This window comes from Rhinichthys klamathensis, unplaced genomic scaffold (assembly GCF_029890125.1).
Source record: "Rhinichthys klamathensis goyatoka isolate OS25496 unplaced genomic scaffold, OSU_Roscu_1.1 h1tg000635l_1, whole genome shotgun sequence".
NCBI classification, from domain to species: domain Eukaryota; kingdom Metazoa; phylum Chordata; class Actinopteri; order Cypriniformes; family Leuciscidae; genus Rhinichthys; species Rhinichthys klamathensis.
The window spans coordinates 460,379-476,314 of NW_026607081.1; the positions used below are offsets into that span (position 1 = coordinate 460,379).

General features: G+C 38.4%; 1 protein-coding gene and 1 long non-coding RNA gene across 2 annotated transcripts; one reads left to right on the top strand and one right to left on the bottom strand.

Moving 5' to 3' along the window:
* Positions 1 to 5,286: 5,286 nt before the first annotated feature.
* tent5ab (terminal nucleotidyltransferase 5Ab) lies at positions 5,287 to 8,452 on the bottom strand. Its single transcript, XM_056241284.1, has 3 exons — positions 8,366 to 8,452; positions 7,397 to 8,242; positions 5,287 to 6,483 (listed from the first exon to the last, which is right to left on the bottom strand). The coding sequence occupies exons 2-3, from the start codon at positions 7,781 to 7,783 to the stop codon at positions 5,701 to 5,703; spliced, it is 1,170 nt and encodes a 389-aa protein (XP_056097259.1). The 5' UTR covers positions 7,784 to 8,242; positions 8,366 to 8,452; the 3' UTR covers positions 5,287 to 5,700.
* LOC130076265 (uncharacterized) lies at positions 7,664 to 9,337 on the top strand. The gene is made up of 3 exons (XR_008805623.1): positions 7,664 to 7,788; positions 8,796 to 8,864; positions 9,205 to 9,337. It is a non-coding gene; the product is annotated as an uncharacterized LOC130076265 (long non-coding RNA).
* Positions 9,338 to 15,936: the final 6,599 nt, after the last annotated feature.

The following is a 15,936-nucleotide window of genomic DNA, read 5'->3' on the forward strand; positions in this document are numbered from 1 at the left end:
TGGTTTATTCTGTATTTTGTTTCACCAGCAGGCCTAACGGATGTATTGACACTGGGAGGAAGATGGAAAAAAAAGTGTGAGACTCAACATGAAGATAGCAGCACAAATCAAAAGGTAGAACATAGTGCTGTCAATTCGATTAATCGCAATTAATCGCATCTAACATAAAAGTATGTAAATATCTAATATGTGTGTATACACACACACACACACACACACGTATACACAGTATATATATATATATATATACACACACACACACACAAACTTTTATGTTAGATGCAATCAATTGCGATTAATCGATTTGACAGTACTAGTAGAAAATCTACATATCCGAAAGTTTCGTAGCCAAGTCAAGAGTGCTATAGCAGCAATTCCTATTGAGAAAGGGGAGAAAGTAAATGAGGGAGAGTTAGGGACAGGTGGAGTGATATCCAGTCTACGCCAACATGACGCAGGCTACAATAAATCTCTCAGATAGCATAGTGACATTGATACAATGTTGAGTTTGAATCCAAACCATCATTTTGGTTGACATTGACATTTCAATGTTTAAAGTGTGTTGGATCAGCATTGAAATTTTGATGAAAGCCAACAGCACACATGGGTGGAGACGGTGACATTGAACTAACAGTGATTTGGAGTTGATGAGCACAAGATCATTCCGGCATGTATCTTTGCAGAATACTAGTGGATGTTTCTCAATTAGTGGGGCGTTTTCAACCGCTTTACCCGATTTGCTCTAATCCACTGGGGGTTTGGTTTAGGGGTGGGCCTTCATGATTTTAGCAAGTCTGTTGAAAAATGGTTGAAAAACATTTATTGTTTGAAATTGGCCACTGATTGGTAAACGCCCATTTTGCTTTTGCATGTGCACTTCTCAGTAGTCTAATGCTTCCTCATTAGAGAGAAAAATAGGTGCATCCTATACAGAAGTCTTGTTTGCTGAAGCACCTGACATACTTACATGACTGCACAGTTTCAAACAATGGTGCATCTACCTTATTTCTCTGTTCCTTTGTTTTGCATGCTTATATTTGCGTTTGATTTGTGTTGTTACTCACTGTAATTAGATACATTAAAAAGTTATTAAACTGTTTGAATAAAGCATCTATTTTTCTACATTCTTAAAAAATGCATCTTGCTTTAGTAAAGTTTCTTAGGAATTTCCTGAATAAAGTTCTAACGTCATTTAACAGATTTCGTGAAGTGCAGGAGACATGAACATGAGCAAGAATGTTACACTGCAAACACAGCCCATGTCTTGCATCCGTCAGTGCTTGCATGCAGAGCACATTGCTCCTTTAGTAGGTGTGATGGACAATAAAAAAAAAGAGAAGTACCCTCCTGATAATGCTGACATTGATTATACACTGAGTTGTTGTCGACAGCATAACCTGTATGAATTTCTTTCTTCTGCTGCACACAAAAGAAGATAGAGTGAAGAATGTTGGTAACCAGACAGTTGATGGTAGCCATTGACATACATGGTCTTTTTGTCCTACTATGGAAATCAATGGCCACCGTCAACTTTCTGGTTACCAACATTCTTTAAAATATCGTATTTTGTGTTCAACAGAAGAAAGAAACTCGTACAGGGTTGGAACAACTTGAGGGTGAGTAAATGATGAAAGAAATTTTCATTGAAAAAACCTAAGCTCTTTTATTCTACAAGATAAACTTGTTACTTGAATGCTATGTAGTTTGACAGAAAATGAACTGAGATTTAGGCCACATTTACACATAGCCGGGTATTTAGAGAAACTAATATTCAACCACCCCCTCCCCCCTTTTTTAAAAAGTGAATCGTATTGTTTTTAGTATGTTAACATTCTTGAATGTGACTGTACAGTATGTATGACAACTGAATTGAGTCGTTCTTATACTTTAAAAGGTTTTCTCCAAATTTTGAAATGGTCAGGAATTTGTTGACCCACCATTGAAGTGTAGTTGAAATATTAATGTTGTTTCAACATTAACTTGGTACATCAGATGGCAACATTGTTTGACATTCCTTTTCAGTTGTATTTTCAGTTTCAACTAAATGTATTTAGAATCAACATCACATTGTAACATTGATCAAACCATATTACCAAAGATTATTTTTGTTAATTTCAGTGTTAATTCAACAGCAGTGATTTAGATTCCACATCATAGTGTAACGTTGTGATTCAACAATGTTACCATTGATTATTTTTGTTAATTTCAATATTGATTCAGCATCGGTGATGTAGAATCAATCATAGTGTAATGTTGATTCAATAGCATTACCATTGATTTTTTTGTTCAACATAGTTTCAACATTAACTAAGGGTGCAAAAGTGATGTTGATAGAATATCACTTTGTAATGCTGAATCAATACTATTACTGTTGATTTTTGGTTGAAATCTCAACACTATTTCAACATTTACTGAGGGTGCAAAAGAGATGTTGATTGTAATGTTGAATCAATACTATTACAGTTGATTTTTGGTTGAAATCTCAACATTGCTTCACCATTAACTGAGCGTGCAAGAGTGATACTAAAGCAACATCACTTTGTAACGTTAATTCAATGCAATTAGCGTTGACGCATCAACACCGAGTCAACATTGTTTCATTGATTACATGCTATCTGGGCTACTTGCACCGTGTGCTGCTTAGCTAACAGTTACAGGTCTGTTGAGAGACATACAGTTGCCTAATTACATTAAAAACACAAGATTATATGGAGAAATTGTTAAACAGGTAGATTGGTGCATCCTTTAGCCAACAGTGATGTACTCTAAACAGACTGTAAGCATAAGAGACTAACAGTCTCTGTAGGAGTGCTACAAGAAATGCTGGGTTTTAAGGTGGTGCATTTGCAAGTGTTAATGTGATGCATTTGCAGAATCTAGATGTTTTTAACACATTTGCCTGCTGGAAACACCATCTTATACTGGCATGGATTTCCATACTAGTCAATTCTTGTTTATGCTAGTAAGTGCTAGTGTTGGTCTAGCACAGAGGTGTCCAAACTCGGTTCTGGAGGGCCACTGTCCTGCAAAGTTCAGCTCCAACTTGCCTCAACACTGCCTGGAAGTTTCTAGTACGCCTAGTAAGACCTTGTTGATTAGCTGGGTTAGGTGTGTTTATGGTGCGTTCACGTGCTATGGAAAATATGATATTTTCCACTTGTGAACTGGTATTTACCAGTGTTTTGCGTTCAAGTACTTTTGTTGTCGTAATGTGGTAAAAAGATGGAGATCCAGACCTGTTATTTAGCTAAAACTATTTTTGATTGCTTATCTGCTACAGCAAGAAAATGATTTATCAAAACTCAAACGCTAAATAATATGCTGTATATTTTCTAGATCATGAATAGTACATATTTTTACCATTCACGACTCTCGCGTTGCTCTCCGCCATTTTGAAAAGGTCAAAGGTTATCTCATCTCGGCAACTCGTGCATCAAAATATTCTACGAGCTGCCCAGTGGAAAATACCACATGAGGGGGTGTTCATGTGCATTTTCAACGTCGGCTTTTGGTATTTACCATAATTACCATAGCACGTGAACGCACCATTAATTGGTGTTGGAGCTAAACTCTGCAGGACAGTGGCCCTCCAGGACTGAGCTTGGACACTCCTGGTCTAGCATGATTTTAATCTGCAAAAACACCTTAAATGCATTGTAGTGCTCATTGTGGCTTTCTGAATACCATGCTGTCTGTATGTTAAAACCACACAACAGGAAGAGATAATCTATGGGCCAACCAGAGATCAGGGTCAAATAGTGACTTGTGTGGGTTTTTTTATTGCTAACAATCATCACTGAGTCGATGTATTTTTAAAATCACCATTTAATGAGTCATTCATGTTTGCAAATACACGATGCGTTGCGATATCGACACTCAGAATTTCACGTCTGAATTCACATACATGTTAGATTTAGAAGATAAGACACACATACACAGGGACATTCACACTTGTGTGGGCATCCAACCGTAATGACTCAGTATGAAAATTTACACCAACGCTTGTTGAGAATTTGCTGCACTAATGTTCGGCCGGGTTTTCTTTCGACTCATAAAAGACAACAGTACTCTTCACAGCATTAGAGTAAGGTCCCAACCAAGACCTTTTCATAAACATCACCAATGTACAAAAATAGAAGAATCAGTAGAAAAATAAGAGATATGATGATATGTGAGGGAGCGTATGAGAGGAAAGTGTCCATCTCTGTATGATCAGTTAGGGCGAATTTATCCATGAGTGCAAGCGACAAACTTAGGCCCTGTCCCAACTTACAATCCTGCAGACTCGTGACAGCCATTGCATGCATGTAACCGCATGGTGTCCCATTTTTGGATTCTGAAGGTTGCTCATGAGTGCACCAATTTTGGCGAGTCCACACCTTTGGACTACTACCATACAGTCTATGCAGCATTGCGTCACCAAAGTGTAGACTAAGGAGGAGGACCACCAGGGCTTAGGGGAGCATTTGGGACAAGGCTTTAACAGTATACATCTGAGCTTTTTGATTCAGACTTTATGGAATAATTCAAATGGGGTTCCAACAGCATGTAGATGCTCTTATGTCAAGTATTGTTGCTTCACAATCTTGAGGAACATTAAGAATATCTTTGGTTTTTGTTGAACTTCCCTTAATTGTGCTTCTGCTTCTCACTGCTGTATCTCTGCTGGTCTTAATCCTCCAGGTTATGCAGGTCAGATGTGTCAAAGGTATAATCTCTGGATTTGGTGGCTGTGTGATAATTAGGCCTGCAGAAAGACGCCAGGTAACCTGGATGTAACAACAACAATTTGGACTTAAACAACTTTCATTAATTCTCTTCCTGTTCAGCCTCGACCTGTTTTACCTCTCTGCCTTAGATGTAATGGCATTGCCCTGGACATTTTAATCTGAGCTAAGCCAGCGCTGAGCCAACAGTATATTGAGGTCAGTTTAGATGAGACAAGAAGCTGTGAAAAACTCATACGTACATGCCTCGGGTGGAAATATGCAACACTTTCATATAGGCCCTCTAATTCTCCCTATTGTGGTGCCAAATTAATACATTATAAGAATTAGGTGTTGCAACTATTAGTTGGAAATTCATGATCATGTGGCTTTCAAAATTCATAACCCATTTACTACAGTACACTACCCACAGTTATATGTGACTCCAAAAAGATGTAGTTTAGGGTCATTAACAGAGTGACTTTCATTTTTTCAGTTTAAGGCACTTAGTTGATAATCTGTTTTGGGTATCTGGTATCTACGAGAATATCCTTGGCTTGAGAAAAGTGACTTGGCATGAGTAATGAGCATAAAAAAACCCAACAACACTTCCCTTGCTAATCTTTCAACGCGATATGCAGGATCTCTTCGATTCTTCAAGTATAACTATAACACATACGTACACACACAAAAAAAGACTGTGTTGTTTCCTCTCAGCCAGTGTTGTGCTTCTTTAGGCCTGGCACTTAGCCATGGAAAGCCTAGGTAGAACATGCTGCCAAATGGGAACAAATCCAAGTTACCTCACTCTCCTACTCTTTTTCCCATCAGACACGCTCGTAGCTTCCCCTTGCAGCGAGATAGCAACCGCCAATTGGCAATGTCTTGGGTTTTCCGCACATTTTTGAGCACACAAATACAGACTTCTCAACTTGTCATTGGGCGGGTGCTCTAACTGGACATGTTGGACCAGATGTGAGTTAACACATTTCGGTCAGTTGCAGGGCAACCATGGTGAGAATGTGTGGGTGGGTTGGCAGGTGTAGACAGGCTGCACCTGAGCAATGTAGTAATTGCTAAAGTTGCCGTCCGCAATGTACGGCGCAGGCTGGTAAAAGCAAGTGACGTTAGCCACATTGGGAATTACATTCTGCTCTGCCAACACGCGTACTGCCAACATGGTGATAAGGCTCAGAGTCTGTCGCCTTTCGTGTCCCATCAAGCATACTGTACTTTCATTGACGACACTGTGCAGGGTGGTCAGGTACTCATACTTCCGGTCCTCTAGTCCCACAAAGTGATTCTGCAGATAGGACTCGAGCTTGCGCCTTTGTTCTGCCACATCCGAGAAGTCAATGAAGAACCGGGAGCACATGTAGCGTTCGAGAAGCTTCATCTCGGTTTCCGAAGCGGCACGGAAACCTCGCACCAACAGGTGGCAGTACTTCAGCAAGCCGCCGCCCCGGATCTCTTCTGGATTTCGCGTGCAGATCAGTTTCCGTTGCAGGTGGTCCAAGGCTACGCTGAAGTCTCCGTAAACGCTCTCTCCCACAATGGAGGGATGGAACGTCTCAGCCATGGGGTTCTCCGAACACTCGTAGAAGAGGAGGAGGGAGTCCAGGCGGATCTGAAAAGAGTCGACGCTGAATTCAAACTGTCGCCGCAGGGAATCCACGAACTTCAATTCGACGTTCTTCCCGCTGTTGTTGGAGAGGGAGATTAGACTCCAACGGTCTGAATCATTACACACTTTCACCATCTTCTGCACATAAGCCTCCTGAGGAAAGAGAAAGAATGGTTGGGATGAAGACAATGTTATCCTGAAATAGTCCTATATATAATGTTCAATGAAAAATCTATGTATGTTGAAAGATGGAGATGCACCGTATGTGGGTGTTTAAGCAGACAAATAAATAATTCTTAAAATCATTTCCCTAAGTTCTCTGCATTATTGAAAAATGTGCAAGAAAAGTTAAATATGTCTACAATAAGCATTTTGTCAATAGTAGAAGACTGCAGATGCATAATTTTGACATTGTAAAGTCACTTTGCATATCCAGTAAAGGCATTACATTGCATTGCTATAGCTATAAATTGTATCAGTCTAATTTGCATAAATGAAAACGCTGTGTGCTTTTGCATACGGTAGAGAGAGGTGAAAGCGGATCCATCGTAAATTGGTTTAGCGAAATCATCTTGGTAGTAGAAACCAACGTTTTTACAACCAGTGACCTTATCTTATTGCAGCTTTAATTTAATACACACTCTCTAGGGCATGTCTAGGTCCAGTCAATGTCAAATTATAGCATGTCATGCACTTCCCCTTTACTTAACACATGAAACATATGGAATTATATCAGTTACTAAGTAGTAATTTAGCTGAATCTCGCTTATCCAAGGTGACAGTAGCTACACTTAAAATAAGGGCAGTCCTGATGGGGTAACATGAGGTTAAGTGGCTTGCTCAAGGGTGCAGTGGCAATGATGAATCCATCAACCCCTGCAAGGTTTCAATTACTAGCTTGGAAATTTTAGCTACCTTGCTTAAAAAACCCTTGTAAAACCAGCAAAAAAAAAAAAAAAAACACAAAAAACGTTTGGGCTGGTTTAAACTAAGCTTGACACTGGTTTAAAACACAATTAAGACAAATGAAAGTAACTAACAAATAATACGCTCACTAAATGTTTACCTTTAATGTCACTGGAGTAATTTTCTCTTTATTCACTCCTTCAGGCAGAAAATCCAGGAGGCAGTCGAGAACGATATCCTTGACGGTCTGAAACGCCACTTCTCCTTTCAGATCCGCGCAAAATATGAGATCCAGATCCTTGTAGCCCAAACCGCTGTCCTCGTGGAGAACGTGACTGGCCGCGGAACCGTTCAACCGGACCTCCCGGACGTGGATCTTACGCTCCTCCATGCGACACCGCACCACTTTGACAATATCCCGAGGTTTCATCTCCAAAGTGGGGAAGTTCCATTTGCCATGAATAGGAATGGATTCGGTCAGGATGACATCCAGACGCTTCACCTGCTCCCAGTTCAGCACGCTCAAGTTACTCAGATTCTCTTCCATGGCGAGTGATTAGAGATCGGTTTGTTATAGAGTCTGTGGTTTTATATCGCTTTAGCCATGTCCAACGAAACGATAAGCGGTTGTAAGGAAAATGTTATAATTTCATGCATTTATTCTAAGAGTCAGTCAGGTGAGAGTTTATATGCACGTCTATGCATTCGTTTTGCATGCAGCGCACCGCTGCTGCGCCTCACCACTGTGCGTAAAAGCTCGCCAGATGTCCCGTTTGTGCACAGCGCTGAAGTTCGTGGCGACGGCGGTGGACGCGGGTTCTCACGGCTCTCGGGGGGCCGTGAGAATCAGGATGATTGCTGCATGATTGCGATGAGTTTTCAGGTCGGACAAAGAAAAAAGGGCACGCCTTTCCAAGAAAACGAATATCAAGTGGCAAAAGACCCTGTCCCTCTCCTCTTTTAAAGTGAAACCTGGACGCTTTGAGCCTTTACATGTTGTTTTATTCTGTGAAAAATAAACGCATAAATAAATAAATCAATAAGTTGCCAGTCCGATTAATACGTAAAATGCGCACTGAATGAATATAGATGCGCATAATCAATAATATGTGTTGAACGGATTACCTACCTGTATGATCACATTGTCAGCTGTCCTGTCAAACTGCTGGCTGCTCATGTCATCTCGGTTGCACAGTGAGGATGCATAGAGATTAACCCGTAAACTAAAGCAGGAGTGACGGTGAATTTGAGTGACAGCTGCGCAAACCAATCCAGGCACGCGCTTCTCACCTACAGTAATATTATACACAGTTATACCCCTTTACAACCTGTTAAAGCAATACGGGGATATTTATAATAAAGTATAGCTTAAGAATTTTTGCTGAACTTTTTTATTTTATTTAGGCTATTTATCAATCATGTTTCTGTAGCCCCAATAGTCGACTTGGTATACATGTCTTTAAAAGGCATTAGTGTAAAGGAATACGTATAGCCTATATAATAAATGAACCAATTAAAACTGACTAGCAAAAAAAAAAACATCCCTTCTGCCTTTATAGCAGTGAATGTCAATGCTGCCCTCTAGAGAAAGTCATCAGATCTTAAACTTGAGATGCACCTTTATACAAGTGAGTAAATAGAACTATATTTTAGGGACAAGTTTGCAGAAAAATGTGCATATACTGTATCTGACAAAGGGGCGTCCTCAGAAGGAAAATGGTTCATTAAGACTCTAATGTCTTTATTGGCTTTTAAAAGTGCTGCATGTTTTATTTTAGTGTTAGGGTTAGTCTGTAGTAATTATAATTAGCTTAATTTAAAGGCAAATGAAGTCTAGGGGAAGTCAAGTCCCTGTTTAGATGCAAACGTGTGTGTTTGTGAGGGAGGGAGACGGAGTGTGTGTGTGTGTGTCATGTCCGATAGAAAGAGACTAGCTGGTAACTGTGTGTATATGTGTATAAATGTCAGGCTAGATGTCACCCAGAATCTATCAGGGGGAGCGGACCTGCGTCACAGCGGTAACAGCCAATAAAGCAGGATTATTCTAGATTACCCCCTACACCATGACTCTCTTGGGCGGCGGGCGCACTTCTGTGTGTGTGTGTGTGTGTGTGTGTGTGTGTGTGTGTGTGTGTGTGTGTGTGTGTGTGTGTGTGTGTGTGTCAAAGAGAGGAAGAGAAGGCAAAACTTTAGTGCTTGTACCAATTTTTTTTATTTTGTTGTGCAATCAAAAGAAATTGTAATTTAGACACATGCTTTTTATGTAAAGCTGCTTTGAAAAGATAAATAGGATATTATGTTTGTATAACATATGGTATATAATATACTGTATTTATGTATATATTTATTTTGTCATCTTTTTTACATTATTAATTAATTAAATTTATTTTAAAATAAAGACTATGTTTAAAGACAAATAAATAAGATATTTATGAACCGAAGACATTGTTTTATTTATTTATAAATTTTGACATTATTATTTAGTTAAATATTTTTTTAAAGCATTTGTATACAATGATAGAAATAATAGCAATACTAAAATGCAATGCAAAAGTCTTTTAATATACTTGAAATCAAAGGAAATAGAATATTTTGCTCAATGAAAAATGAAGACTGTTGTGAAATGTATTTATTGATTTATTTGTGTTTATTGATTATGTGTGCATTTTTACATTATTACATTTATATACATTGATAGAAATAATTATATAAACATTAATTGTTATGAAATGCAATGCAAAAAGACTATTCCTATTGAGTCTTTTTATTTTCGGGTGATGTGTGACCTGGACCTGATCCCTGGGGAGGAGTTGCATTGAATGACACATGACCCAATCTGACATTCCTCAGGGTCAGTTGAAGCGGTCAGGCATTTCCTCCCTCTCTCTCTCTCTCTCTCTCTCTCTCTCTCTCTCTCTCTCTCTCTCTCTCTCTCTCTCTCTCTCTCTCTCTCTCTCTCTCTCTCTCTCTCTCTCTCTCTCTCTCACACACTGTTTTTCGTTTAATTGCCCGTATGCTTTCTCTTTAGCTCAGGCTAAAGTAGGCTATATGTTACGTTATATGTTAGAAACGTGAGCGTACTAAATTAGGCTACAGTGTCTTCTCTTTCTAGTCAGGTAGACATTGTCGAGGTAAGACAGATTGGCATCTGACCCCTGCAATGAGATCAGAAGAGGCTTTATCCAATCCAGCACCCTAGCTATACCACTGAGACAGTTACACACTTTCTCTCGCTAAACCCCTGTGAGTCGGGAGAAGGCTAGTAAAGCCTCAAACTAACGGTCTCATTATATCCATAAACCATATTTGCGGTGTCAGTGTCATTGATTAGATGAAAGCAGAAACTCTCATTGTGCTTCGTCGTATTATATATTGCCTTGTACGTTCAGGTTTTTTTCCTGAATGGACTTTTCTGACTTTTCGTCACTGCAACCAAAGAGTTTAGAAAAACGTTCTTTGCTGCAACTGCCTTATCTTGCAACACGGAAGTAGTCACTTGCCATGTTGTGGGATCACACACAAAACACTTAAACACCATGATGTTTAATGTTTATTATCACACCCGCGGTGTATGGGGGGATGAAATGAAGAAGTGGCCTGGCGTCTCCAGCTCGTTTAACAAATGCCATCTCTGCATATAAATTCGGGTTGCTTATGATGTTCATATGGGAACGCAATGTGCGTTCTTAAATAACATATATTTAAATATAGCCTATAAATAAAATAGCAAAGACCAAAAAAAAATCTATTCTTTGTTATTAACAATATGAGAATCTTTGAATTATGAATAATTTACTGCCATTGTAAGTTACATTGTAAATACTTTTTTTTTTTTGCGAACTTTCAAAATATAATAGGTCACTAAATGTTGTTTTAATTGAAATAGCAACTTCACCTTCATGACTGGCAATAATAATTGGCGATAATAAGAAAAATAAATAAATAATCGAAAACCACAAAACCTCACATTGATGTGTAGTTGCTGATGATGTTTTGAAGGTTTTGAATGTTTTGCTGTGTGGTTGCAAGGCTTTTTGCAAAGTTGCTGCTTACATGCACAAATAAGCCGAAACATCTGCCTGAAAAAAGCATATACAATACAAGAGTTGCTTGCTTTTTCACCATTAATAACATACGGAATTTACAACATGCATTGTTTATTGATGCTACTGCAATAAGTGCAATATTATTTTTCACTTGTTTTCATTTTGTCTCCATCTGTTTGACATCTTTCAGAGATCTCGATAGCTTGTTTTGTTTGTTTTTGAATCTAACCTCAATTGGTTTGTGGTTAGTTGTAGCTTGGAGTGTACGTGTTCTGTCTCTGTGTGAAGTATGTGTAAAATGTGGTAAAATAAAAAGAGGTGTGGCAATATAGCACAAAATGGATGTTTAATTTCTAACATCGTTTTTTTTAATAAATCAGACATAAAGCAAAGAGCTTAACCATGTTTTTGAATATTTTTTAAAATGACAATTATTCAATATGATTCATAAAGAGACCAGCCATTAACTGTTGTTGTATTTTATAAACAGGCATGCGGCCAGCAGCTGCTTTGACCCATGTGACCTCCGTCCTGCATGGGGAAGTGTGTCTTCCTCTTACTAAGTTTGATTTCTTAGTTTTACTTCCGAGGAATTGCTTCAAAACAAGTCTTAAGCAACCAGGCAGACATACACAAACTTGAGGTTTTTAATTGCTTCACATTTTATGATGTACCTTGTTCAACATACAGTAAAATACAGTAAAGCTATTTCTTAGTTGATCCGACTCTTAAAATGATATACATGCAATGAGTGTGATTTGCCGAATATTTGATGTAGTTATTTAATGTTTTACCTGTGTAATGTTGTTCATGTATTTTGAGGATGAGTGAATGTCACACAACCTGCCATGTCAGTGTCTCTTTAATTTAGCTGAATTACTGTGGTTTTTAAAAGATGCTAAGCCTATTTTCTTTATCATACCAATGCATGACTGGTTAGTTGCAATGTATTAGTTGCATTTAGCATTTTTGTTTTCCCCCTGTCGGTAACATCAGAACACACATGGAACCTGTTTTTACATATGACCCAGTTAACCAGTCAAGAATCATTCTTCTTAATATATACTTAATATAAAGTCATTATCGTAACTTTTTTATAAAGCAGTTTGCCTCATCACGATCGGGTGATTTTAATGTTGATATTCTAGAATTTGGTTGCAAATTAGAACACTATTCTTGAATATGATAAGCCAAAACATTATGAGCATTCACAGGTGAAGTGAATACATTTAGATAGTAAAACATTAGACAAGCAAACAAACAGTTCTTGTAATCAACATGTTGGATGCAGGAGAAATGGGCCTGAATAAAGAGAGACTTTGACAAGGGCCAAAATGTTACAGTATGGCAAGGCCAATCCGAGAGCCTATGATGACCCCTGTCCACCGTCCAAAGCGCTACAATCGGCACGTGAGCATCAGAACTGGACCTTGAAGCAGTGAAAGAAGTTTGCCTGGTCTAATGAGTCCCATTTTCTTTTACATCACGTGGCCAGCAGTGTGTGTGTGTGTGTGTGTGTGTGTGTGTGTGTGTGTGTGTGTGTGTGTGTGTGTGTGTGTGTGTGTGTGTGTGTGTGTGTGTGTGTGTGTGTGTGTGTGTGTGTGTGTGTGTGTGTGCATGCTGTGTTAAAGTGATGCACCAGGATCACTGTGGGACGGCGAGCCGGTGGAGGGAGTGTGACGCTCTGGACAATGTTCTGCTGGGAAACGCTGGGTCCGGATCCACCGACCTAAACATTGTGGCAGACCAGATACATCCCTTCATGACAACGGTGTTCCCTGGTGGAAGTGAACTCTTTCAGCGGGATAATGTAATCACACTGAAAATATTTTTCAGGAATGGTTTGAGGAACATGATAAAAAGTTCAAGGTGTTGCTCTGGCCTCCAAATTCTCCAGATCTCAGTCCAATTGAGCATCTGTGAGATGTACTGGACCAACTAGTTTGATCCAAGGTGGCTCCACCTCACAACCTACAGGACTTGAAGGATCTACTGCCAGATGCATATATATATATACATATATTGCCAGATGTGGAGGCTTTGCATTTCATTGCTCTCTTTCAACACCTTACTAAACTACGGTGATTAAAACGCAAAGCCTCCGTGGAATGACAGATATAATGCAGTGACTGAACATGAGGGAGCTAATATGATTAATATCGACAGACAGAAAAGACATTTTAACAAACATTAGGACAGCATATTTACGACTACTTACCAACATCTGGCACACGTGACCTGATGCCATATCGCGATGTGTTCGGAATGAGACTTCTTCAGCACGATTTCCTACTGATAAATTTGCATCTGTTGTTTCCCATTGGACTTGCAATGGACTTCCCAATTCGTCCATATGTGACGCAGAGGGGCGCCTTTGGCGTCTTCATTGTGACTCCGGGGGCGCTTGACCAGGCTTCAGTTTTTTAAGCCTTGGGAGTGAGAATGGGTTGATATATATATGGGTGTGTGTATACATACATCAGGTTTATACTACATGTTTATATATAAGTTCATAACCATACAGTCAGTATTAGAACAAGTGTTAGACATTCTTTTGGAATATATAATAGTGCTGTTCTAATTCTCTTGAGAGGAAGTGAAATGGCTTTCACAGATCTGCTGAAATAGCATGTTCTCACCGGTTTCCTGGGGTTGTGTGGTTTCACAGCACACACTCACACATATACATGCTTTGTATGTGTGTGCTTTGCATACTCATGCTTTCAAAACACACTGGGAACTCATTCCAGATGTGGTTTCTTTATAGAACAGTATATTTGTAGCCTGTTTGTTTATATATTTATTATTTATTGGACATGTGCACTACATATAATATATATAAACTCTCTTCTTTAATATATTTGACAATATAAATACTACTATGGTTCACTTTGGCAAACACCTGCCCCCTATTGGAAAGATTTTTGTTGACTACAAACACTACAAAGCTTCCTTCTATAAGGCATGTCCAAATTGAATTATTGCAAAACATTCTATATGCTAGATGTCTTTATCTGGTCGATGCATGCATTTCGGCGGTTGGTTGAAAGGATAAAAATGTCATCTGAGGGAGCGGTAATTTTTATAATAACAACCGTTTTTATAATAAATAAACACTGTGGTCATTAAATTAGTAGTCAACAATGGGACAGCAGGTTTCTTTCAGAGACAGGTGTGATCTCAAGCAAGAAGGACTGATGGTTCAGATGCTCATTAAAGCCCTCTTTTGGCCACTGCTGATATTGCATATAACCATACACCTTCATGTTCTCTGAGAAACACAACTTATAAATTGTAGTATAAATATTTGCTTAGTTGTACGAACATATGCATTGTAAGAACAGATGTAGCCTATCATATGCAACTAAACATAATTATTTTCCTGAAACCACATATTTACACATATTATTGGCTTCCATCTGTCTATTGATGTCAGTAATTGAAAGAAAATAATACTATAATAATAAAATAATATATATATACACACACATACATACAATATTACAATATATACTGTATATACTGTAGCCTATATATATATATATATATATATATATATATATATATATATACACACACACTTAATATAGATAGATAGATAGATAGAAAGATAGAGATATATCTGTTTATGTATTTTTGATCAATTTATTGTGTCCTTTGCTAATTTATTAATTTATTTCTAAAGTATACTTACTGACTTCTAATGGGTTTGAACACACAAACACACACACACACACACATGTGCACATATAAATGATCATTTTCTTTACAAATATTTTAAAATAGGGAATTTGGTGTCGCTGTTTGAGAAGCTGAGATGTTGAGTTCAGTCAGAATTATGTATGAGATCCTGTTCTGACCTAATTAGTGCCATTAGTATCCAGACTAGAATCATTTAAGAGATTCAGTGGCATTAAATCTGTAATCCTCCTTGCTGTCCAAACTGTAACAACATCATTTTCTTTTCCTGCCTAAACTTCAAAGCGCAAGAACTACCCGAAGGAGGAGACACAGATGAGCTTGCATGTCCAGTAAGTCTGCTTTCAGTAGCCTATTGCTTGATAATTCCCCCAAAGATGAAAATACTGTCATCGTCATGCCAAATATGACATATTTCTTCTGGGTGAACAAGTGTAGTATAGTTTTGCCCACTGAATAAGATATGCAAAATTAGGGCTTTTACACAAAGACCATGCAGGGTCAAGTTATATGGGGAAGTGATCTGGTCTGATTATTAGTCATTGACTGGGAAAATCAGATGCTCCAGAAGCAAATGGAGATTTCAACATGCAGGATGATTGTGCTTAATAACTCTGAATTAATTGAGGTCGGACCAAAAAATCAGGGAGGGTTAGATTTATAATTCATGCACAGCGCTTGCCCCTCAATTAATTGACAATTTACTCAAATTCATGTGATCAACCCCTGATCATAAATTAGGCAATTTATGCAACAAGGAAATAGAGATTGGGCAAATCATATGACTGATGGCATAGCATGATTGCCAAACCCAACATTAACACTGGGTGTTTTACCCTGTTAGTTGTGCTCGGATTATTTTGTTTGATTATGATGCAAATTACAGTTAAATCCTCATCCTAATCCTTTATTTTTTTGTGATTTATTTTTGATGGCAGTTTTGATAATGACAGTT

What these genes read in the sequence shown, in the direction of transcription:
- tent5ab (XM_056241284.1), bottom strand. Translation starts at nt 7,783, where the DNA reads ATGGAAGAGAATCTGAGTAACTTGAGCGTGCTGAACTGGGAGCAGGTG. An exon ending in TTACTCCAGTGACATTAAAG is followed by an intron (nt 6,484 to 7,396) that starts GTAAACATTTAG and finishes CTCTTTCCTCAG; the next exon opens with GAGGCTTATGTGCAGAAGAT.